The 20,755-nt window shown below is 54.3% G+C and overlaps 6 protein-coding genes across 6 annotated transcripts; 1 reads left to right on the top strand and 5 right to left on the bottom strand.

Moving 5' to 3' along the window:
• Positions 1-208: 208 nt before the first annotated feature.
• Positions 209-2,660, bottom strand: SETTUDRAFT_162721 (uncharacterized protein). Its single transcript, XM_008022955.1, has 3 exons — positions 2,218-2,660; positions 971-2,157; positions 209-901 (listed from the first exon to the last, which is right to left on the bottom strand). Exons 1-3 carry the CDS (start codon positions 2,607-2,609, stop codon positions 630-632), a joined length of 1,851 nt encoding a protein of 616 aa, XP_008021146.1. The 5' UTR covers positions 2,610-2,660; the 3' UTR covers positions 209-629.
• Positions 2,661-3,197: 537 nt separating this feature from the next.
• SETTUDRAFT_162722 (uncharacterized protein) lies at positions 3,198-3,797 on the bottom strand. The gene is made up of 3 exons (XM_008022956.1): positions 3,686-3,797; positions 3,468-3,634; positions 3,198-3,419 (listed from the first exon to the last, which is right to left on the bottom strand). The coding sequence occupies exons 2-3, from the start codon at positions 3,495-3,497 to the stop codon at positions 3,216-3,218; spliced, it is 234 nt and encodes a 77-aa protein (XP_008021147.1). The 5' UTR covers positions 3,498-3,634; positions 3,686-3,797; the 3' UTR covers positions 3,198-3,215.
• Positions 3,798-8,044: 4,247 nt separating this feature from the next.
• Positions 8,045-12,224, bottom strand: SETTUDRAFT_162723 (uncharacterized protein). Its single transcript, XM_008022957.1, has 7 exons — positions 11,963-12,224; positions 11,863-11,892; positions 11,736-11,808; positions 11,607-11,678; positions 9,377-11,553; positions 8,742-9,295; positions 8,045-8,693 (listed from the first exon to the last, which is right to left on the bottom strand). The coding sequence occupies exons 1-7, from the start codon at positions 12,026-12,028 to the stop codon at positions 8,456-8,458; spliced, it is 3,210 nt and encodes a 1,069-aa protein (XP_008021148.1). The 5' UTR covers positions 12,029-12,224; the 3' UTR covers positions 8,045-8,455.
• A 571-nt stretch (positions 12,225-12,795) lies between these two features.
• Positions 12,796-14,644, top strand: SETTUDRAFT_162727 (uncharacterized protein). Its single transcript, XM_008022958.1, has 5 exons — positions 12,796-12,875; positions 12,934-13,356; positions 13,408-13,790; positions 13,855-13,990; positions 14,056-14,644. The coding sequence occupies exons 2-5, from the start codon at positions 12,934-12,936 to the stop codon at positions 14,497-14,499; spliced, it is 1,386 nt and encodes a 461-aa protein (XP_008021149.1). The 5' UTR covers positions 12,796-12,875; the 3' UTR covers positions 14,500-14,644.
• A 2,281-nt stretch (positions 14,645-16,925) lies between these two features.
• Positions 16,926-18,278, bottom strand: SETTUDRAFT_84760 (uncharacterized protein; the record flags this gene model as incomplete). The annotated part of the gene is made up of 1 exon (XM_008022166.1): positions 16,926-18,278. One exon carries the CDS (start codon positions 18,276-18,278, stop codon positions 16,926-16,928), a length of 1,353 nt encoding a protein of 450 aa, XP_008020357.1.
• A 1,008-nt stretch (positions 18,279-19,286) lies between these two features.
• On the bottom strand, positions 19,287-20,563 carry SETTUDRAFT_162728 (uncharacterized protein). Its single transcript, XM_008022959.1, has one exon. The coding sequence runs from the start codon at positions 20,530-20,532 to the stop codon at positions 19,396-19,398; it is 1,137 nt and encodes a 378-aa protein (XP_008021150.1). The 5' UTR covers positions 20,533-20,563; the 3' UTR covers positions 19,287-19,395.
• Positions 20,564-20,755: the final 192 nt, after the last annotated feature.

The raw sequence follows: 20,755 nt of genomic DNA on the forward strand, positions 1-20,755 counted from the left end.
TGCTGCTACACCTACTGCTGCTGCTTGAGCCGTCTCCAGCACGCGCGCGTGGTTTGCCAGTGCAGCGCCCCTCTCGTCTTCAGCGCAACACGCCCCCCTCGCTTGCAAGGCATCAGATGACTGCGCCCCAAACGCACTGCAGACAAGTCGTCAAACGCCCACCCTCGGCCTCGCCATCGGCCTCGCCCTCGCCCCTCGCGCCACCCACACGAGCCACACGTAGCACACACATGCAAGCCGCTCTGGGTAACCGGCACCGCCACACATCCGCTCTGGTTAGCCCGCTGCAGCAAGTGGTTCCGCGCCTTCCGCTCTGCCCACCTGCCCACCTGCCCCCAAACCGGTTAGCCTGGCCACGCGACCACGTGCCGGCAATCACCACCACCACCATCATCGCCACTACCTACACCTAGTCGTCCACTGACATACACATATCAACATTCACCCGTTACTCCCTATGCCCGTCTTGTTTTGATCGCCACAGCCCCAGTCCCAGTCCCAGTCCCAGTCCCCGCCGTCTATGTCTACAGCCGCATACACATACACATACACATCCGCATACATATACACATATACACATACACCCCCCCTCATGCACTCATCTCGTCTCGTCTTGTCCACCTAATTCCCTACTCCCTAAAACTGTCTCCAATCTCCATCTGGCTCATGCCCAACAGTGCCCTCAGCTTGAGATAGGTTTCGTACCCGCTCAGCTGCATCTCCACCCTCATGAACCTCGTCCACGCCGCAAACCACAACACAAAGTTGCGTGGCCACAGCAAAGATCCAGACAGGTTTTCCAGGCACTCTTCGTACACGGTGCGAGACGCGTACCGCGCGAGAATGAGAAACGTGCGGACGGGTCCCTGGCGCGTGTGGAGGCCCTCGTCGAGTGAACGTGCTGAGGAGCAAATGTCAGCAAAGGCTGCTTGCCGGAGCACATCAAGGTGTCTTCTAAAAAAAAACTTACTCAGGTCGTTGGTCTTGAGAATCAGCAAGATGACTCGGGGCACCTGGCCCAAGAGCTCAATCAGATTTTCAATCAGCCCTTCGCCAAGCGCATCTCCAATCACCTTCTTCTCTTCACTCGTCCTCGACGTCATGACGCCTCCCCCGCCGTTTTCCTTCTTTGCCAAAACAGTGTAATCCCTGCCCGTGATGGCGGACGCAAACAGCGGGAAATGCTCCTCCTTGATGCCTGCTACTTCATATGCGTACTTTCTCATGCCTGCTTCATCTGCGTCGAGAACCGCGAGCCAGAGCTTAGCGTAGCTGCGTCGCAGAGGCATTGGGATATCCCTGTAAAGGCCATGGTCGTAGAGAACGACATCAAAGTTGTTCTTGCCGCGCTTGCCGTTGTACCGAATAGCTATGTTTCCGCCGTGCGGATCACAGTGCAGCGGCGCATTCTTACCAAAAATCATCTCGTTGAAGATGCGTGCCAGGGCCGCAGAAACCTCGTCTCTATCGATGCCATGCTGATCCAGGCTCTTGAGGTCGTCTGTGCGGAATCCAGATACATACTCCATGACAAGCATCCGCCGCTTGGCCCAGAGAACCTCGGGTATAATGACGGGTACGTCGCGCACGTGCGAAAAGTACTCGCGTGCTCGCATTGCATTCTTGCCCTCGAGCCGGAAATCAAGCTCTTGCGGGAGCGAGTGCTCCATTTCGTCCGACAGCCATGTCAGGTCGTACTCGGGAAACCAGCGCTTGAGCGTACTGAAGGAGAAGCTCGTCAGGGCCAGATCAAGCCTCGCCCATTCGTCCAAAGCGGGGTGCTGCACCTTGACGGCAACCTTCTGCCCCGTCTCGCGGACGGTTGCCCGATGCACCTGTGCCAGCGACGCCGCGCCTATGGGCTGTTCCTCAAACTCGGAGAAAAAGTCAAACAGCTCCACGCCCGTGTCTTGCCGACACATGTCTTGGATGGATTCGAAAGAGGACACGGGGCACTTGTCTTGAAGCGGGATAAACGTGTCGCACCACTCGTTTGGCAGCAGGTAGTTCATACTGCTCAGATGCTGCCCCAGCTTGATGAAAATGGACCCGTTCTTCTCGAGCGTGCGGAGCGTGCGTTTGGCGCATCGTAGGTGGCAGGCCTTGAGCTGCTCGTTGTAGTCGGGCTCGTCGTCGCGCTTGAGCACATGGCGATAGCTGTGCAGAAGAGAGTGCATTAGCTACCGGCCTGTCAATCGACTGCACCCATGCACATACTCTCTGATGTTGAGCACCAGCGTCGAAACCACCCGGTAGCTCCTCTGCGCCGCCACCCAGGCATGCCTGGCCTCGTCGTTGGCCGTAACTGCTGCTGTGCCGATGATGAGTCCGCCCCCGGCAATCAGCAGCCTTCTTCGTCTCTTGCTGCTCTTTGCATTCCTGCCCAGAGCCTTGGCTGTCGCACTCGCAGTCTCACTCGCGCTGCTTGCCAATGTCCTCTGTGCGCCAATTCTACTCGCAAAAGCGTTTTGCCCAGCGCGCGTGCCCCGTGGTTGCCACAAGCTTGCCCGGTGCGAGAGTGTTGTCGGTCGTTGCGATTGTATGCATGCTCGGCATGTCCACGTCCTGGCAAGGAGCCGAGAAGAAAAGGCGCTCAAGGTCGACATCATGTGCAGATCATGGCCGCCGAGGTGAAGAGCATTGCAGGTTGTGTGGTGCCCAGAAGACAAGTACACCAAAACGAACGGCACCCGGCAGCAGACAGTTTCAAGCCACAATGTCGTCGGTCGACATTTTTCGATGAAGGCGTAGCGCGAATCGGAACGCCGCAGACGCACCCCCCGGTCGGCTTGCCGCCGCCATCGACACTACGTACCACTACCGACCTGCACCCTGGCCGGCCGCACCACATCGCACCACGAACTGCTACACGCACACACACACACGAGGTGCTTGCCCACGCGTCGCCCTTGAACAATGCAAACCCCTCATCTCAAAGCATATCCACTAGCACGCCTCCATTTCACGAACACACCATCTAGCACGTCTGCCGTTCCTTCTACGGGTATAGCCGCTTCTCCTACACCATCAGTCTATCGCTAAACGCCAAGAATATTTCTCCCCCACCTTCTAACCAGCCCCTAATAACTGACAGCTTCTCCCCATGTCGTGTGTCTCGTTTCGTAAAGATATTCCTCGGCATTGTTTCAGGCAACACCAGTGCTACAAGCCCATCGCAAGTCCTGCCTGTTCCAGACCTCGTAGCATTTCCTCCTCTACATATCGACAGTCTCGTTGAAGCAGAGCACGCCGTTATCCCTCAGGTACCCATCGACGCCTTCTGGCGTGTTTTGCCGGCGCGGATGTGCGACATGGAGGCCTGCCGGCTGCGCGACACTTTCGGCAGGCGAATCCGTGATATCCGTAACGAGAACGAGGCCGGCTGTCTTGATCGACTCAATCAGGGCAGGGGCAAGTGACTGGATGCTCTTAGTACTCGAGTCTTTGGCCATCCCACAGATACTCACCAGCAGACGAGAGCTGCATATCAGCCCCATGAAGTTATTGTTCCTTGCAATCTGTACTGCCTCCTTCACAGATATTCGTGTGCGACCGCTGCTTTCGACAATATGCGTGTTTCCCGAAGGTGACCGAGAGCTCTCCGCCCCGAGTTCATTGCAAAGAAGGACTGGGTCTGTTGTGATATTAGCATCCGTCATGTAGACGCTCTCGAAGAAACACTCACAGTTGGGTTGCTTCCAATTGATAACGGTGCAAATGTCTTGGTTGAAGGAGCTGAACAGTATGCTCCTCAGTGTACCGTCAATCTCCCCCGCCCCCTGCGATCTCAAATGTCGTGCGTGCTCAAAAACCACCGATAGGATCTTGTCGGCAAAGGCGTTCATGTCCAGTGTCGGCCCAAGCTTGAGGTGGTCCTCTTCGAGTCTGGAAGGGAACAGAACATGCAATTCAACATGGATGTGAGCTGGCAGTGCAGCCAAGGCGTCCTTCAGAGTAATGAATGAAGATGCCAGGACGTGGTAGATGTTGGGTATATCGTCCGGGTTGGCGTTGCTTAGATTCCTGGCTATCTGCTCTGCAGTTGTCCCAGTCTGCTGAGAGCCAATGGCAGCAAATTGCGCATACGTCAGGATGTTGACTGGAACCTCGAGGCCATGGTGATTGACTTTCCATTGCGGATGCAGCACTGGTATACCGTCGGCAGTCAACTGGACAAACATGCGCACATAATCTCCCGATAGGCTTGAGCCTGTGATGAGCGTATGAGGCTGTGAATCGAGCTGGCTAGTAGCCTTCCAGTACGTGGCAAAATGCGTAATCTCCAGCGGTATGCCATGGAAGGGCTTGACGACTTGAAAGTCAAAGGTGATCCTACCAATGGCTCGAAGTCTGGGATCGAACAACTCCAGATGCCATCTTCCTGTGCTCTTGGAGCGTTCCGTAAACACTTCCGAAGAAGCTACGCTGCGAGCAATGACCTTTGATCCTATTGTCGGGTATACATCAAAGTCGATGGAAAAGGTGTTGAGATTTTCAATCTGGAATGAGATGACCTTGAAACCGTCTTGTATAGGCAGCAGAATATTACGCGGTATGAGATCGGAACTTTTCGATGAGATTGTGAGTCTCGCGGCTGGGTATTTGGACTCATCGTAGAAGCGGATGGCGTCTTTCCCGAACTTTTCGAAATTGATGACCACAAATGTCTTGGTATCCAGAAAATTGTGTCCATATCTTCGGAAGGGGATGATGGGCGGGGGCAGGATGAACTCGGGGATACCGTCGGGGTCGCCTTCGATCTCTATTGCCGTGGGCATGGTGCTGGACATTTGCGAAGGAATTTGCGGTGAGGCCTGTTTCTGTGTCATTAAACCAACACCGCGCCCAACAGAAGCAAGTAGCGTCATGCACTCGATATGGCCTTCCCATGTTGCATAGTACATGGCAGACAAGCCCTTCTCGTCGATAACATCCACATCCACTCCGCATTGAAGTAGCGTCTTGAGGCACTCTACGTGCCCTTCACTCGCGGCGTGGAACAGTGGTGTCCATTGATAGAGCTTGTCTGGTTGGTTCAAATCTGCGCCATACTTTTGCAGCATAAGAAGCGCCTGGGGTGCCTTTCCTGATCTTGCCACCAGATGCTGTGGAAACAGGCCCTCAGCATCTGCAATCATCTCGGCTGATCTTTGCAGAAGAAGTTCCAATATCTCCAGCGATGCAAACTGACATGCGAGATTGAGCGGTACATGCTCTCCGGGTCCCAGACGAGTGAGGTCGGCACCCTGTGAAAGGAGTATCTCCACACAGTCAAGCTTGGAATGCACAATTGCGTGTATCAGCGGCGTGAAGCTGTCTTGGTCGCGAAAGTTGATCGTATCAGGGGCGGTGCCGATGAGTTCTTGAACCAGTTCCACATGCCCATGCATGCATGCGTAATGCAGTGGAATCCTGCCATACACATCTGTCGCGTGAGGATCCACGTTGCTGGAGAGGCCAAGTCTGAGTACTTCAATGCGCCCACTGATGCAAGCTTTATGAAGACAGTTCCGCTCGTTTATCTCATCCTCTTGCGCAAGATTGACCAGGTTTGAATCGAGTAGGGACTTGAGTGCAGACTCTGGCGCGTCTCCAACAGTGCTCAGGAAAGCTCTCGAGATGTGTTCACGCGCGTCAGGAAGTGTGGATAGGCGGGCGAGACATTCTTGGATTTTGCCTTGGTTTGCAGTGTTGATGGCTTGTACGAATTGGTTGTCGAGCTCAATTTTTACTTCGAATGCGGGTTCGGAGACGCGAGGTTCAGCCGTAGGATGAGGCGCCTGTACCCCTTCGCCTTCAGCCCATCCTGAAAAATCCAGGAGAGCCTGGGTGGCTTGATCGGAAAGCGTGCTGATGACTTCTCGGTTGAAGCATGGCTGGACTTCGACGGCGCGCGCAAGGTAAAGCTGCTTTTCTCTTGACTGTCATCTGTGTCAACCAAGGCTCAGAGGTGTCCGAGATTGGACGACAGACCTTTGACGTTTTGTCCCACTAAGAAGAGTCAGCAAAGCCGTTACGTGGGTGTTGGATGAAGGGTGCAACAGACCTTCTTGAGGATTTTGGAAAAGGCTGTTTCGTTCACTTCCACGAATTGCTAAGTTAGGTCAGTATCGGCAAGCCCCCAAGCGCATGTGGGCCAATCACCTCGAGTTTGTTCAGATCCATGCTAAACTGCTTTAGTCCCTCTTCCAGGGCAACATAGCGCGAGGATGTCTTTGAGACTGATTGAGGATGTTGCTGCATTACTCGCTTCTTGTCAAGGAGGGTGGTCAAGCGTAGGCGCAGCTGCAACCATGGTGAGCCAGCATCAACGCACAGTCTATCAAACGTACCTCTGCCTCTTTCTGCAGATAGAAGGTGTTGACCTTCTCCAGTTCGCGTTCCTGCGTGTGTTGTCAAAATTTGAGCCTGGTCACTGCAATCTTTGCTACCCACCACTCTGAAGAAGAAGGTGGCTTTATTTGCCTGCAAGGAAGTCTGCGGATCGAGCAATTCATGATGGCTTCCTTCGCTCTGTGGTGGGATGATTGGAGTGGCGCTAAGCTTCTTGATGAGCTACACAAATTCTGATCAGCTCCCAGGGCTGCAAAAAAAAACAGGAGAAGGTGGAGGGACCTTCTTGAGTGCCTTGTAGTCGACAAAGCTGGCGGCGTATTCCGGGATTTCCAGTTGCCTCTTCTGTATGTGCTTTCCAAACTTCCTGGAGAAACGCGCAGAGTCAGTGGTATCTTCCTTGGAGGCAAGACTTGTCGACGAGGCTTTCTTTTTCACGGCGACCAAGGGGCGGGGTTGTAGGGTATCCATATGAGGGGAAGACGTACATTGGGCCAGCAGCAAAGAAAAGCCAGGAGAAAGGTTCTCGAAGCCTTGCGGCAATGCGCGCAGGGTGCAGCGGCGACTGATGTTAGCCTGGATCGTAGTGCAGATCTGACCATTCAGCTTGTGCAGTGACGGGCGTGTGGGCGTGGGCAGACGGCTATTTGGCGGTGGGGACCAGGAAAACAAGGACAAATCGAGGGGAGAGCCGCGGTCGCAGCGCTGATGGTGGCCGTGCGTAGTTGTCAGACAGGCTCGAGAAGTGAGGTTACTCGAGATGCGGCTGTTGGCACCCTGCAGAGAGGACGGATCAGTGCAGAGACTCGTGCCCGCTTGGCTCTAGTCAGGCCTGGTGTGAGCAGCTATTGGGGGATGCCGGATGAGAAGTCGGGCTCGAGCGTGGCGCCGACGGGCTTGTTCTCGAGAGGGCCACGAGGTTGAACATAGGCTGGCAGAAGAGCAGACAGCCCATGTCGTTCGCACGACACGTAGAGAACCGGCGAATCAGGATGCGTATGGCCGCCACGAGGTTCAGCAACTGCTCGTGCACGGATGGCGTTAGGGCGAGGCCGGTGGGCAGGGGAGGTGTCGTCTGCGGTTATTCAGCCGAACCTTGGTGGCGTCACGGCGACCGGGGGGGTTCTGCCGTGCTGGCACTGGCACTGGCACTGGTGCTGGCAGCTGGCTCCATTCGGCCCAATGCGGACATGTCGACGTGCAACGCTGCGCCGCCATGCCGCTGGTTACGTAAGGACAGGCGGGGCCGCCGCCTAGCCCGAACAGGCAGCTTGAGCCCGTCGACGCTTGTCTGGTGCCCTCTGCCACTACGTCTACTCACCACGGGCGGCTTACGCTACTAGGCCACGGGTACAGCAGGTTACTGGCGCTGGCGCGCATGCTACCGCTGGCTGCCAACTCTCTGCCTGTGGGACTCTATGTGGGCGCGGGAACAGCAAAGAAGAACGGAGAAACACACAGGCGTTGTGTGGGCTGGCGGTATCCATGTACTACTACTATCAGCCAGCCAGCCAGCCAGCCCGCCTCGTTACGCCGTCTTCGCCATGCAACCACCACCTACCTGGTGCTCGTCACAGGAGCACTATGCATTGCGTGTGCTGGTGCTGGTGCTGGTGCTGGTGCTGGGTGCAGACGCAGCGTGGAACGGCCCGGCTGCACGTTCAAGCTCGCATGCGCAGTAGCCGCCAGACAGGGATCGGGCAAATCATGACGCCAGATACAATGTTTATTCTTCGCTGTCCAGACGGCCTTGTCTTTGCGCCACCAACGCTCCCCTCTCTCCTTTTTTTTTGTCTGCAGGCCAAGCAAAGCTACCGCCACGCCAACCACGTGTCCATGCATCAAACCAAGAAGTGAGACGTCTATAGGGTATTAGACCACAACGAACCCATGCCTGCTTGCTCGAAACTTTGACCGTCCAACAAATTGCATGCTTCCCGCCCATTCCACCATCGCTACCACCCCCTCTTGGCTCCTCCACACTATCCCCTCGCCCTCACAATCCATACATGTCCCATCCATCAAGGTCGTTCGAGCGCGCACTGCTTGCAGACTCGTCGGGAGCACATTGCGCGTCGTAGGGCGTGCGCGTAGCCACATTTGCTTCCAGTTCGACGTCAAGTCACAATTCGTCATCGTCCATCTCCGATGGCTTCAGCAGACCTCCGACCTTCATGGCACGCTCCCGCTCCTGCTCCTTGGCAGTCTTGGCTGCCTGCTCGCGTTCTTCCGCAAAGAGCTCCGCATTGTCGCCCGAGAATTCCTTGAGGGAAATCAAAAAGTCGCGGAGAATGACCTTGAACCGGTTCAGGTCAGAGTTTGTGGCGAACAGTCCGTCAATGAACGAGGCAATTTGAGCACTGCACCATGTTAGTAAATCTCGCAATACGCAACAAGGAACCACGTACGTCTGGAGGTTGGGGAAGGCAGTCGCCAGCAGGTTACCAACAAAGTTTCGCAAGAACTCTCGGTTTGGTGTACCGGCTGGCGCCATGTCCGGTGATGTGTAGATGGGGCCCTGGAGCTTGTCCGAGTCAACAAGCCAGAACAACTTGGCCAGCAACATTGACTGCGACTTGAAGCCCGCCTTGTGGTCGCTGTCAGTCACGACAAAGAAGACATCCTGGAGAATGGTTGTGAAGAATGTCTGGAAGAAGGCGTTGCAAGTCTGCTGGTCCGTTTCGGCCATGTTGGAAATGAGCTCGAAGCACATGGACAGACCTGCACTTTCCACCTCGCGGTTGTCGTGCTTGCTTGCCCACATGCACGAGTCAATGACAAACTTGAAGGATCGTGCGTCGAGACGTAATAGAGCGGGGAAGCAGCGGAGGTTGATGGTTCGGAGAAGCTTGAAGAACTCGACACGGTGCTCGGGATACTCGGAAAAGTCCTTGTTGATCATGTCCAGTGTGCACTCGAACACGCTGTCCATGATGTTGATGATCTGGTCCTCCATCATACCCTGTGGCATGGTTAGCATAGAATCCCGCCGTGGCTGAGCGAGTCCAACCATGTGCTTGCTCAGGTTGGGTCTCCAACGTACATGTAACTTGTTGATGATGGTCGTCATCACATTCAGCACTTCGGCCTCACGAGCGTCCGGAACATTGTTCTTGTAGTCGATCAAGACAGCCTCCAACAGCTTCGGCACAATGTTGTTGTGAATCATCTCCAGGTCGTCGGCCTTCTCAACGTACGTGTTGATGAGCTTCAGGATTTCCTTCTTGATGGTGCGAAGCCCGCGCACCTTGGGCATCTTGGTCGCAATGTTGCCCTCTCGCTGGACAGCTTCGTCTATCAGCTGTGAGCTGGCGCGGTACATTGTCAGCATGTCGAAGTATATCCGACCAATCTGTGGGTAAAAGTAGGATCCGATCGACCCGCATGCGGCAACATTGGTCTTCATGATGTTACCAACAATCTTGATCACTTCAGCATCCTGCAGACAGGCAGGGTTCTGGTTAGCTTGCGCAATAATGTTGTCCCAGGCAGAGTTGGGCAGAGCCATCAAGTCGGCGATAAGGCGCTCCTGCATGCTCTTCTGCCCTTGTGCGCTAATCATGTAACCGCAGGCCTCGTAGAATGTGTGCACCTGTTGCGGTGAGAGGTCTGCAGTAATCTTTCTCAGATTGCGAACAATCTCGTCGATGAATGGCTCCGTCTCCCCGGGCTGGAGAGCAACAAAGTGTCTCCGGCACTTGTTCGCAATCTTAATAAAGGTATCGCAAGCCATGTCCTGTACACCCTCGTGGGTCTCGTGCATGAACTCGAACAGCTTGTTGACGACAGTCTTGAGAAACTTCCAGTGAGCCTTGAGGAATCGGGGGTATTGGCCGACAATGTACATGATGTTACTCGCGACAACGGCCTTGTTGTCCTTTCCTCGCTTCATTTCAGTCAGTCCCAGGAGATCCTTGATTACCGTGACCAGGAATCGCTTTTCCGTCTCCTCGTTCATGGCGCCAGAAATCGAGCCAATGGCCCAGCAGAGCGTATTGCAGTTTGCCCATGACCATTCCGAACCATCGACTTGACGGGCCAGTTTCTCCGACATGATCTGCTCCGTGTCGTTAACGTCCAAGTGGGTAAGGAAGACCAGGCATTCGCGAGTAGACTTGTACAACTGGATCGTGTCGCTCTCCTTGACAAATTCACGGACAATCTCTCCCTCGTCGTTCTCGACAATGAGAACCTCCTCGGGCCTAACCATCTTCTCAATCATGACCGTTCGGAGGTTGGAAAGAATCTCGGTGTACTTGTTCTTCCTCAGAGGATAGTTGGCCAACTCGCGGCCTCCGTTTCCGGGAATACCCATGTTCAGGAGAGGGTTCATGTCGGTAATTGGAAGCGCCTGCATCTCATCGTACAGCTCAGAGACGAGCTTGGTCCAGTACTCGAGACAGATCTTGAAGACCTCACGATCGTCAATCTGACTAATGCGGATGAGGTAAAAATGTCCATGCGTGAGGAAGTCCCGGTTCATCAGATTCTCAATGACGTTGAGGTGCATGGTGAAGAAGTTGGTGAGGAACAATGCGAGGTTCAGCACAAACTCCTGGTCGCGGCTGTTGCTGGACGAGTATGTGCTCTTCAGATCCAGTGAAAGAGGGATGATCTTTGAGATGGCCGTCAACGTCTCAGTGAACATGGAAACAAGCTTATCGTCGTATGCAGGCTCCGTGTGTAGACCGGCAATCTCAGTGAGACATTTCAGAGTAATGTTGCGGAAGTCGGGCACTTCGAGGAACCGACTTCGCAGGGTCTCGATCAGGCTCTGGCCACTGGGTGGCGTCTCAAAGATGTAGCCCAGAGGGATCCAGTTCAAGAAGCGCAGCAGCGTCTCTAGTGTTGCCTTGATGAGCGAGGCCTCGGTGGCTGTGCGCAGGACCTCTGAGCAGAGCTGGTAGATGGCCGTGAATTCGTCGCACATGCTCTGCTTGAGCTCTCGTCGCTTGGCCGAGGTCATCTGCTCCTCAGAGTAGTCAAAAACCTCCTCGGAGAGCAGGCGCAGAATGACCATGTTGTTCTCGCATATTCCCAGGCTGCTGTGGCACGACGATATGATTTCGTTGATAAAAGTCGGCCAGTTGTGGGGCCACTCCTGTTTCAAGACGGAGACGAGGACGAGGTTGAGCTTGTTTAGGAGGGTGCGCTCGGCGCGACGGGTGTCGTCATTGTTGGAGAGCTGGATGATGAAGTTGACGATGAAATTTCGGATACCTGCCGTGGTCAGCCGGCTTGCAGGAGCAGGTTTTTTTCTTCCGCTGCCATACCTTGACATTGGTCTCGAGGCAGCACCTTCCATCGCGTCATGATCACATTGTCGAGGACTTGAAGACCCAGATCTGCCCAGGATTAGCGCCGCGCCCGCCAGTCCTGTGCGGCCGCTTGCTTGCACTCACACTTGGTCTGCGGGTACTGTGCGTCGGAGAGAATCTTGTCGACCAGAAGCCATGCGTCGGGGTTTTCTTTGAACTGGGCGGGTGTTAGCGGGGCGAAACACTGCACGTGGGAGGAGAGGAAGCCTACCTGGTTCAGCGTAGCTTGGGCTTGTTTTTGCTGCGAAAAGACGGCTCGGTTAGCGATGCTGTGGGCGGGCTGTCCGCCCGGGGGCCAGCAGTGGACATACCGTGTCGCCACGGCCCTCGTAAAAGGCGCGCACCGTGGCGTCGAGCTCTTCAATGGACAGAGACATGGCGGGCTGCAGCGCGGCGGGAAAAGCTCCCAATCAGCCTGTTGGGGGGGTCGGCGGTGTTCCCAGGAAGCTTCGCCAGCAGCTCGGCGTCGGCGGCGGGGGATGCGTGTCTGCGCGGTGGGCGTCGAAAGCAGGCGGGCGCGCAGAGGTTCGTTGCCTTGCAGAAGTTGTGTCTATGGGCGAAGGTGGGGCACTTGGGGTCGGCGAGAGATTGTGCGGGCACTTGGGGCGGGGATGCTGGGCAGATTGGTGATGGCCGGCAGATGCTGGGCCCTGAGCAAGAGGGAGTCTGGCGAGCTGCTCGTCGTGGTGAAAAGCTTCGGGCGGCTGACGTCGCAGAAGAGGCACGGGTTGCGCGGTGAAGTCGCGTTTGTCAACCTGGAACTAGTACCCGTGCCGAGAGACAAGCACCATTACCACTACCAACTTAGCGCTAGCTGCCTGCTGCCCTCCCTCTTCCGACAAGACCACACACACACACACACACGCACACGCACACACCCATGCAACAAAGACGCCCAATTTGCATCTCGCACGCATCCCACTGCACCCGCCTGCATTTCACTGCCGCTAGGCTGCTTTGGCCCGCCCTCTCTCCTTGCATAACGCCCTCTCGCCACATGCCCTTCCGCTTCAGCTGCCCCCCGCACTGACGGTCGACCATTCCACGGAGCCACTGTGCCGCAAAAGCTTAACCCACCGACATGTGCATTTAAACCATGGCCATGCGCTCGCTGTCGGGCGCCATGCGGCCATGCTGGGGTCCACGTACCTGGGCTACTTTGTCGGCCCCCACAGGCTCAGCCATGCCCTCACTGACCTACGACATCTACTGCCACAGTGCGCGGTCAGTCGACGCTCAGCGCTCACTCGCCTCGCAGAGCATGGTGGACTGACCTCACCAGATGGATTGCCTAGCATTGACCCTCGACGCGGTGTCGACTTGCTCCTCCGACAATACGACATGTATCTGCACCGATGGCGACTTTGCCCGTGGCATGCATGCGTGTGCGGACCAAACATGTACTATCAAACAAGCCCTCACAGCGCTAAACATCACCGCGACCATGTTCCAGAGACCCGTCCGTGATCGGTCCCTCGAGCCAATGGTGATTGCGAGTGTGAGCGGCAGTGTTGCTGCACTCTCTGTGTTGCTGCGTACTCTCGATGCACTCTTGACCGGCCGCTTCGCATGGGACGATGCCTGCGCCCTTGGTGCTGGTTTGACTTTGGTGCCCATGAATGCTATGCTACTCCGCACTGCGTCTGTGGGTCTAGGTCGAGACACATGGACGTTACCGTTCGACGATGTCACTTACATACAGAAAGTGAGCTGGCTGCATAAGACTAAATCTCCCGAACCCCACTAATACACACAGCTGGAGTGGCTTGGGAAGTTCTTCTACTGGCCCACAACCGCCCTCTCCAGACTAGCATTTCTACTCATGTATTTCCGCATGTTTCCCAAAGACAAAATCCAAACATACACCTACACCCTCATGGCCCTGACCACGATATACTGGATCATCTTCCAATTCAGCATCGCCTTTCACTGCAAACCTATCTCGATGGTATGGAAAGGCTGGGACGGCGAGCAAGAGGGCGAGTGTTGGGATATCAACCGTCTCATACTATCCGGTGCTGGTGTGACTGTCTTCCTGCATGCCATCATCATGCTCTTACCGGTTCCCGCATTGTACCGGTTGTCAATGTTCTGGAGGAAGAAGTGGGAAGTGCTTTTCATGTTCACTGTGGGCATATTGTAAGCCAGGCGATGCAATACCTTTGTCGGTTTCTGGTTGCTAATTATGCAATGTATGTTGCAGCATCCTCGCCGTTTCCTGCTTGCGAATATCCTCCATCATCAATTACGCCAAGTCGCTGAACCCCACCTGGGATAATGCGCCGGCCGACTACTGGAGCGTCCTGGAAGCCAACAGCAGTGTATTCTGCGTATGCATGGTCAGTAGAAGTCGAGTGTGTTTGCAGTCTAAATAAATAGTTTGTGCTTATTTATACATCCACAGCCTGCGCTGCATCACCTCGTCGTGCACCGACTTCCCTGCTTCAACACCAATGGCCCACACGATACTCCATCTGAAGACGCCCCTGTACAAGATAAGCCTATGTGTATTTTGAATGTAGAATACAATGACGCACAGAGTATCACAAGCACCCTCCATCGCGGCGAGAATGGCGAAACCATAGAGTACCCCTGGGAGCGCACGACTGCGCCCAGTGAGCAGAGCCCCAGACCCTCACATGACACGGTCACCTTTCCCGAAGAAGCAGACATGGTATCGCACGAGCGGGCAGCAGAGCTAGAGTGCATTGAGCTTTGTGAAGGGCCAGCCGGAGAACAAGTCTTACTAAGACGGGGCATCAACGACACTGAAGCCGCAGCAGCAGCAGCAACAGTCCCGAGTATGGGGCCAGCACCAGCGATGCCAGGGTACGAGGATGACGATTGATTGTAACATGTATAACGTGATAGATAAGCGAGTCGGTCAGACAAGCGAGTCGGTCACCTCACTAACTTTGCGCACTTCTATAAGCGTATAGCTCCACCATATTATATTAGTTTTGGTAGATATTAACGCAATAGATTAATTACTATCTAGACTATCTTTCTTGCATGTACGTGAGTTATGGCTAGTCTCTCTGCACCTACTACAGCGCGCTAGAGCCTGGCGGCTGACACCTGATCGCTCTCCTCCCTGACGCTCTTTATGAGCAATCTGCTGATCAGCCTCGCGCTAAGCGAGTAGATCCTCTCTAGCTCCCTTTGTTAGCACTTCTTGCTTCTGTATCCGCTTTCTTTTACACTACCTACGCTTTATTGCTACCTCGTTAGCCCTCTTAAGGCTAGTGATCTAATCGCGCATTAGCTTAGCTAAGAGCATTATAACCTTAGCCCCCTTCTTAAGCTAGTTAATTGCTGCAATAATTAATGCTAGCAAAGAGCTCTTATGCCGCTAAACCTAATTACGTATTAGCGTTAATTAAGCTTTAAACTCGCGTGCGTTACTTAGGGTACGAGCCTGCTAGAGAGCCTCTGCAACAGCAGCTACTGGAGTAGTAGGCGTACGCAGCTTTATGTCTAGCTTTAATAGAACAGCGTCTAGCTAGAGAGGAACAAGGCCTACGCCTTAAAAGGCTAAGCGGATATTAGCTGGCGTGAAGGATCAATCAAACGCTGTCTTAAACGCTAGCAGAAACTTAAGCTTGGTGATGTAGTTGATGTAGTTGCGTATTAGGCTCTCTACCTTACAGCTATACGCGCGCTTTAATAGCGAGAAGCAGCTAACGTTAAGAGGTTAAAGTAGGTAAGAGGAATGTAGCGGCATACAAAGCGTGTAGATATTGTTCTCTTTGCAAAGCTCTTAAAACTTAAGAGACTAGTAGCTCTTATAGCTGTTAAGAATAAGCAAACGACGTATGCTAACAACGCAAGTCTTTGTGTGAGCATTAAAGTGCTTTAGCTAGGTAACACCTAGCTCGTTGTTCGTCTAGCCGTTGTTGCTAACTGCAATCGCCTAGTCGCGTGGGATCTCTGCTTCCTCGTACTAGGCGGATAGATGATATTTGCTAGCGAAGATAAGGAATAGTAGAACTGCCTAGCTAGCTGCGTTAATCGCTGCGATCAGCGTCACCTACCCACGATTGCCTAGCTTAACTGCCTTTAGCTAGCCTCTCCTCTTTAACGCTGTTACAACTAGCTAAGTCGCGATCTTGCCTATTATAAAGTGTAACGGGCTAAACGCCCTTCGCCTCCCATACTCGTCTACGACCTCGTTTACTCCACCTGCCCGGCCCGATTGTTACCCTAGCAACCAGCATTGTATATAGATAGCTACGTAGCCGAGAGCTTAGCTCTCTATCGAATACAATCTTGTTACCTTGGCCTGTCCGATCGTGCTCCCGAGCTTAAGACTACCCTCCGGGGTCGAGCCCCTTACATAAAGCTAGCTTTGTTGAAGTTGTAGACGTCCTTGTTATAGATGCTATACTTAGCCTTTATCTACTTTATAAGCTTAAACTAGCTTTTAATTAGGACTAGATCTTTATATAGAGCTCTCTGCCTATTGTACGCTTAATTAAAACGCGTTATAAGACTGTCTGTACGCTTAACAAAGTTAGCTAGCCACTTCTACTTAACCTAGCTAGCGCCGCGCGCAGCTAGCAGCTTATTAGCTATATCGTGTATAGCGGCGTACGTAGGCGCAAATCCACGTAAGTTAAGATTAAGTATATAACTAACTATTACCTCCTCTTCTAGCTTAGTAAGCTTCTTTAAGTTAGGCTAGCAATCTCGTTGCGCGCGCTTCCTAGCGCGTTAGTTAATTAGTGTTAATTTTAGAATATTAAAGGCTATAGCAGCGCGTTAAGTACTTTAGATTTAGTTTCTATCTAAAGAAGAGAGAGCAAGCTGAATATCTACCTCGTAAGAGATTAACTAAGAAGCGTGGCTTAGAGGCATTGTACGCAAAGGTGTGGTGGGTGATCAAAGTTGGTAGGGTGACCAACTCGCTTGTCTGACCGACTCGCTTATCCGTCACGTTATCTTATTTTCATAACTACATAACTTCTTAATCTACTACAAATGCATACCGACATGTGTGTGTGTGAACAATGCAAGACGCTCCACTTGTGCTACTGCTCGCTTTGGAAACGTACATTCCACATGGGATTGAGAAAGGAAACAAGAAAGGAAGAAAAAAAAAGTTCTCCGTGAACCGAGCTGCTTAAACCTCAAAAAAAACGCCTTGCTTACATGCAACATGATGCCCATGATATGTACCCAAACGTCTCGTCTCGTCTCGTCTCGTCTGCAAGATATAGACGCTTTTGTTTTAGAAAGAAAAAGGAGAAGAAGAAGAGAAAGGAGAAGAATAATCTACTCCTCGTCAATGACACGGCCCCAAGGATGGCTTTCGAGGCCATCGCAGCCCCACATGATGCCCCTGAGCGAGTTCTTGAAGAAGTCCGCGTAGGCGCCCGAGTTGCCCTTTACCATGGGGACATTGATATCTTTTCCACGGAAGTGGATCTGGCTAATAGGTGCAACGAACCAGGCAGTACCGGCGGCAAAGGCCTCGACAATGCGGCCTTCACGGGCAGCCTCCTCGATCTCAAAGATGTTGAACTTGCGCTCTACGACGTCGAGTTGCTCGAGGTCCTGGGGGGGCTCAGCGGCGCCAATTGTGAGTTTCTCGCGGGCAAGCTCGAGGATGGAGCGGCGGGTGACGCCGTCGAGGACGATGCGCTCGTTCAAGTCTGCGGTGAGGAGCTGGAGTTTTCCGTCTTTGGTCTTCCACACGACGAAGAAGTTGCTTGCGCCAGCCTCGGTGATGGTGGCGTCTTCGCCAAAGAGCCACAGGATCTGGTGGTAGCCGCGCTTTCTGGCTTCGCCCTGCGCGACGAGCGAGGGGCCGTAGTTTGCGCCGACTTTGGCGTAGCCGAAGCCGCCGGGCCATGCGCGGCACATGTCGTCTTGGGATGCGAGCAGCTTGATGCCGCCCGTCATGTCGCCCATGGGGGCGAAGCAGCACAGGATGACGAAGAGCAGGGCTTCCTTGGGTCGCTCGACGCCCAGCGCGGGGTCCGACGCGATCATCGTGGGGCGGATGTAGAGGAACTGGCCGGGGCGGTCCTTGGGAAGCCAGCGCTTGCCGTCTGTAGCGCAAAGCTTGACAATGAGCTTGAGGAGCTGCTCCGGGTCAAAGGCAGGGAGCGCAATGCGGTTCGTCGACATGAGCATGCGGCGGCAGTTGAGGTCCGGGCGGAAGAGGCGTAGTTTGCCGTCGTGGCCGCGGTACAGCTTCATGCCTTCGAAGCATTCGGTAGCGTAGTGCAGGCATGATGCTGTGGGCGCGAGCGACAGTGGGCCGTAGGGCTGCAGTGTGGGTGCTTCCCAGCCAGACTCGACGGTCCATTTGGCTTGCACCATGTGATCGGTGCACACTTTCTGGCTCGCCATCTCGGCGGAACCGACTTCGGGAACCGTGCGGAAAGCATTGGTGTACGTGCAGGTGAGTTTGGAGGCGTCGAGCTCGGCCAGCGGCGCGTCGGCAACATCCTGGGTCTTGCCTGACAGCTCGTTTGGTGGTGTGGTAGTAATAGAGTTTGTGAGGGATGCTGAGTCGATTTGGCTTGGGGCATTTTTCAGCAGCGCCGACTTGATGCCATCCTGTGTGAGATCGGTCACGGTCTCATTGTGGTTTGGGGGTGTGACGGCGATGGGGGCCATGGCTGCTGGATTTATCCTTTCTTCGCAGATAGAGGACGGATAGAGAGGGGTCGAGGGTAACGAGGGCCAACACGAAGGCAACGTGTCAATTGGTGTGTAAGAGTAAGAGAGCGGTATGGGAAGCGATTAGTCAAGTATGAAGAGTGGGAATGAGGTACCCAGGCCAGGCTCTTATACAAAGGGACAGAAAAATTCGAGCAAGAGTCACACCTCGCTATCACACGGGCGTAATCAAACCCACCGACCCGTGCGATCCATTGATGTACACCTAATATCCGCCCAGGCTTGGACGGTCTGCCGCGGCGGTCTAGTGTGGTTCTCGTTGCAGACGGTATGATATAGGGTTCCACTTCTGGCCGAGGGAGAAGTACAGCGGAACCCCATAGTTGACGACGGCTGCTGGCTGGCTGGCTGCTGTCTTTTTTTCTTCTCTTTGTCTTGCCACCGAACTGTGCTCCATCTCTTTTCTCTGCTGCTCCACCGATAAGGAGACGTTGCAATTCCGCCGGCCATGACGAAACGCGCGTCCTGCCAAAGGCTACAAAGCCGACGTCGTGCTGGCTAGCGTACCTGTGCGTGTTGAGTGTAGGGCGTGTCGTGTGCCGAGCCTGCGGTATCCAGCCCCGCTAGCGCCATACCGGCCGCTAGTATCCGGCCCAACTGGTGATTGACGACGACGGACGTTCCAACCCCCGGCCACGCGATATCGGATGCGGCCGAGTATTTACAGTATAGGACGCGGTATATAGATTGCATGGACATGGCCGTCGTGTTGGAGGCGGTGATGCTTGCGTCGAGGTGCAATGCAATGGACGTGGTGGCTACGGCCGAAAAAACAGACATGCAGCTTCGGCAAGGCGCGGTTCAAGCAATGGCGAAGTTCACCGGCAGGAGCAAAAAAAAATGTTCAAGTGACCTGGGCCAAACAACAACAAGGCATTGATTGCGGAGACGGCACGCCTGTTTGGCATCTTTCAGGGCGTGTTTGTGCCACCTACATCATCCGTGCCCACCAAGATTCCGCAGGTAGCCCATCCTCCCTCCACTTCTATCCGTCCACCCCCAGTCCTTCAGATAAGACCGCCGAGCGGCGTGCGAATGCACGACATGACAAAACCTAGCCCATCTGACTCGCGGATAACGTGGGACCTGCCGCGAGACTATCAATGCCCTTGATAATTCCATCTGCAACCTCGCCAACACGCCCCTCGAGAGCAACAAAGTCCAGCTTGCTGATCGCAGCATTAATCTGCTCAGTCACGGTCTCGTCTTGCACCACCTCTGCCGTCACCTGTCCCTCTGTCCTCCAGTATTCCTCTCTCACCCCTCGCAGCGCCGGGTCGCGGTTGACAGAGTTTGTGAGCAGCGCCAATGCCCGCATCTTGTTGAACGTCTCTTCAGCCGTGCGCGTCGTCGTCTCCATCCGCTCCGCAATCGAAATGGGCTTTGCCAGCCACCGGTTCGTACTCGTCGCCCAGAGCACAAACGCCAGGCCCATGTCGACCAGAGCAAATGCCATGTATCGTAGAAAGCGGACGCGCCAGTATGCCGAATCGAGATCCTGCACGTATTTGGCTTGCTTGTTGACAAAGATGTCATATGTGCCCATGTACCATATTTCCACCACCATTGACAATACCCCTGCAATGGCTGCGTGTGTGCGGAAGCGCGAGCATTCGGGCGCGAGCAGCGACGACGTAGCGAGACCGAGGGCGGATAGTTGGGCGATGTGCGGCGTGACGATCTCAGGGAGCGAGTATATAAAGTAGTTTCGCTGGTCGTCTCCGTCGGCTGCGCTGCACCAAGTACAGTCCAAAAGCGTGTCCGGGCCGTATGCGAGGTAGAGCAGTTTATTGCGTATACTCCATGTGAACTTTTCTCGTAGCGCATCGTCCGCGGCTGTCAGCGGCCGCAGGAGCCTCAGTCGCAGAAACAAGACGCTGGTCTCCGTCCGTATGTGACTCTTTGTCTGGAGGAAGATGTTCTCGGGCGCAAATCGTGAAAACGAGAGAACGAGGCACACCACTGCGCTCACAAACAACAGGTTGAGCGCATATTGAACTCTCGCTGGCGTCGGCCGTATGGGACCGCTTCTTGAAGTCGCGCGCGCCGTCTGTATCAAGTCCCACGTGTAGGGAATAAGAAAGGGCCCGACAATCGAAAGGAACGTATGGATGTTCGGCGGGAGAAATGTGAGGCGCGGGATTACGACGTAGGATAGCACCAGGAGGACAATGGAGCGCACGCTGAACATGTTGGGTGCGCCTCTACCGTGGGTGCATCGGAATGGGGGTGCGTTGCGTCGCTGAAGACATGTGTCCTTACAATTAGCCCAAGTTGTGGGTGACGTGTGAAAGCCGGTTGCGTCTAAGCACGGTAGCACGTGTCAGCAGCCATGGCGCTAGTTTTAATCCGTCCTATACGGAGGTGCCTCACAAAAGTTTTGTCCTGCCAAGAATAATTTAGCCGAAATCTGG

Source organism: Exserohilum turcica (genome assembly GCF_000359705.1).
Source record: "Exserohilum turcica Et28A unplaced genomic scaffold SETTUscaffold_1, whole genome shotgun sequence".
NCBI lineage: Eukaryota > Fungi > Ascomycota > Dothideomycetes > Pleosporales > Pleosporaceae > Exserohilum > Exserohilum turcicum.

What these genes read in the sequence shown, in the direction of transcription:
- SETTUDRAFT_162722 (XM_008022956.1), bottom strand. Translation starts at nt 3,497, where the DNA reads ATGGGGCTGATATGCAGCTCTCGTCTGCTG. An exon ending in TATGCAGCTCTCGTCTGCTG is followed by an intron (nt 3,420 to 3,467) that starts GTGAGTATCTGT and finishes AAGAGCATCCAG; the next exon opens with TCACTTGCCCCTGCCCTGAT.
- SETTUDRAFT_162727 (XM_008022958.1), top strand. Translation starts at nt 12,934, where the DNA reads ATGGATTGCCTAGCATTGACCCTCGACGCGGTGTCGACTTGCTCCTCC. An exon ending in ATGTCACTTACATACAGAAA is followed by an intron (nt 13,357 to 13,407) that starts GTGAGCTGGCTG and finishes TAATACACACAG; the next exon opens with CTGGAGTGGCTTGGGAAGTT. An exon ending in ATGTTCACTGTGGGCATATT is followed by an intron (nt 13,791 to 13,854) that starts GTAAGCCAGGCG and finishes TGTATGTTGCAG; the next exon opens with CATCCTCGCCGTTTCCTGCT.
- SETTUDRAFT_162721 (XM_008022955.1), bottom strand. Translation starts at nt 2,609, where the DNA reads ATGATGTCGACCTTGAGCGCCTTTTCTTCTCGGCTCCTTGCCAGGACG. An exon ending in CTGGTGCTCAACATCAGAGA is followed by an intron (nt 2,158 to 2,217) that starts GTATGTGCATGG and finishes TCTTCTGCACAG; the next exon opens with CTATCGCCATGTGCTCAAGC. An exon ending in TCTCAAGACCAACGACCTGA is followed by an intron (nt 902 to 970) that starts GTAAGTTTTTTT and finishes TTTGCTCCTCAG; the next exon opens with CACGTTCACTCGACGAGGGC.
- SETTUDRAFT_162723 (XM_008022957.1), bottom strand. Translation starts at nt 12,028, where the DNA reads ATGTCTCTGTCCATTGAAGAGCTCGACGCCACGGTGCGCGCCTTTTAC. An exon ending in CCCAAGCTACGCTGAACCAG is followed by an intron (nt 11,809 to 11,862) that starts GTAGGCTTCCTC and finishes ACACCCGCCCAG; the next exon opens with TTCAAAGAAAACCCCGACGC. An exon ending in GCCTTCCCCAACCTCCAGAC is followed by an intron (nt 8,694 to 8,741) that starts GTACGTGGTTCC and finishes AACATGGTGCAG; the next exon opens with TGCTCAAATTGCCTCGTTCA.
- SETTUDRAFT_162728 (XM_008022959.1), bottom strand. Translation starts at nt 20,532, where the DNA reads ATGTTCAGCGTGCGCTCCATTGTCCTCCTGGTGCTATCCTACGTCGTA.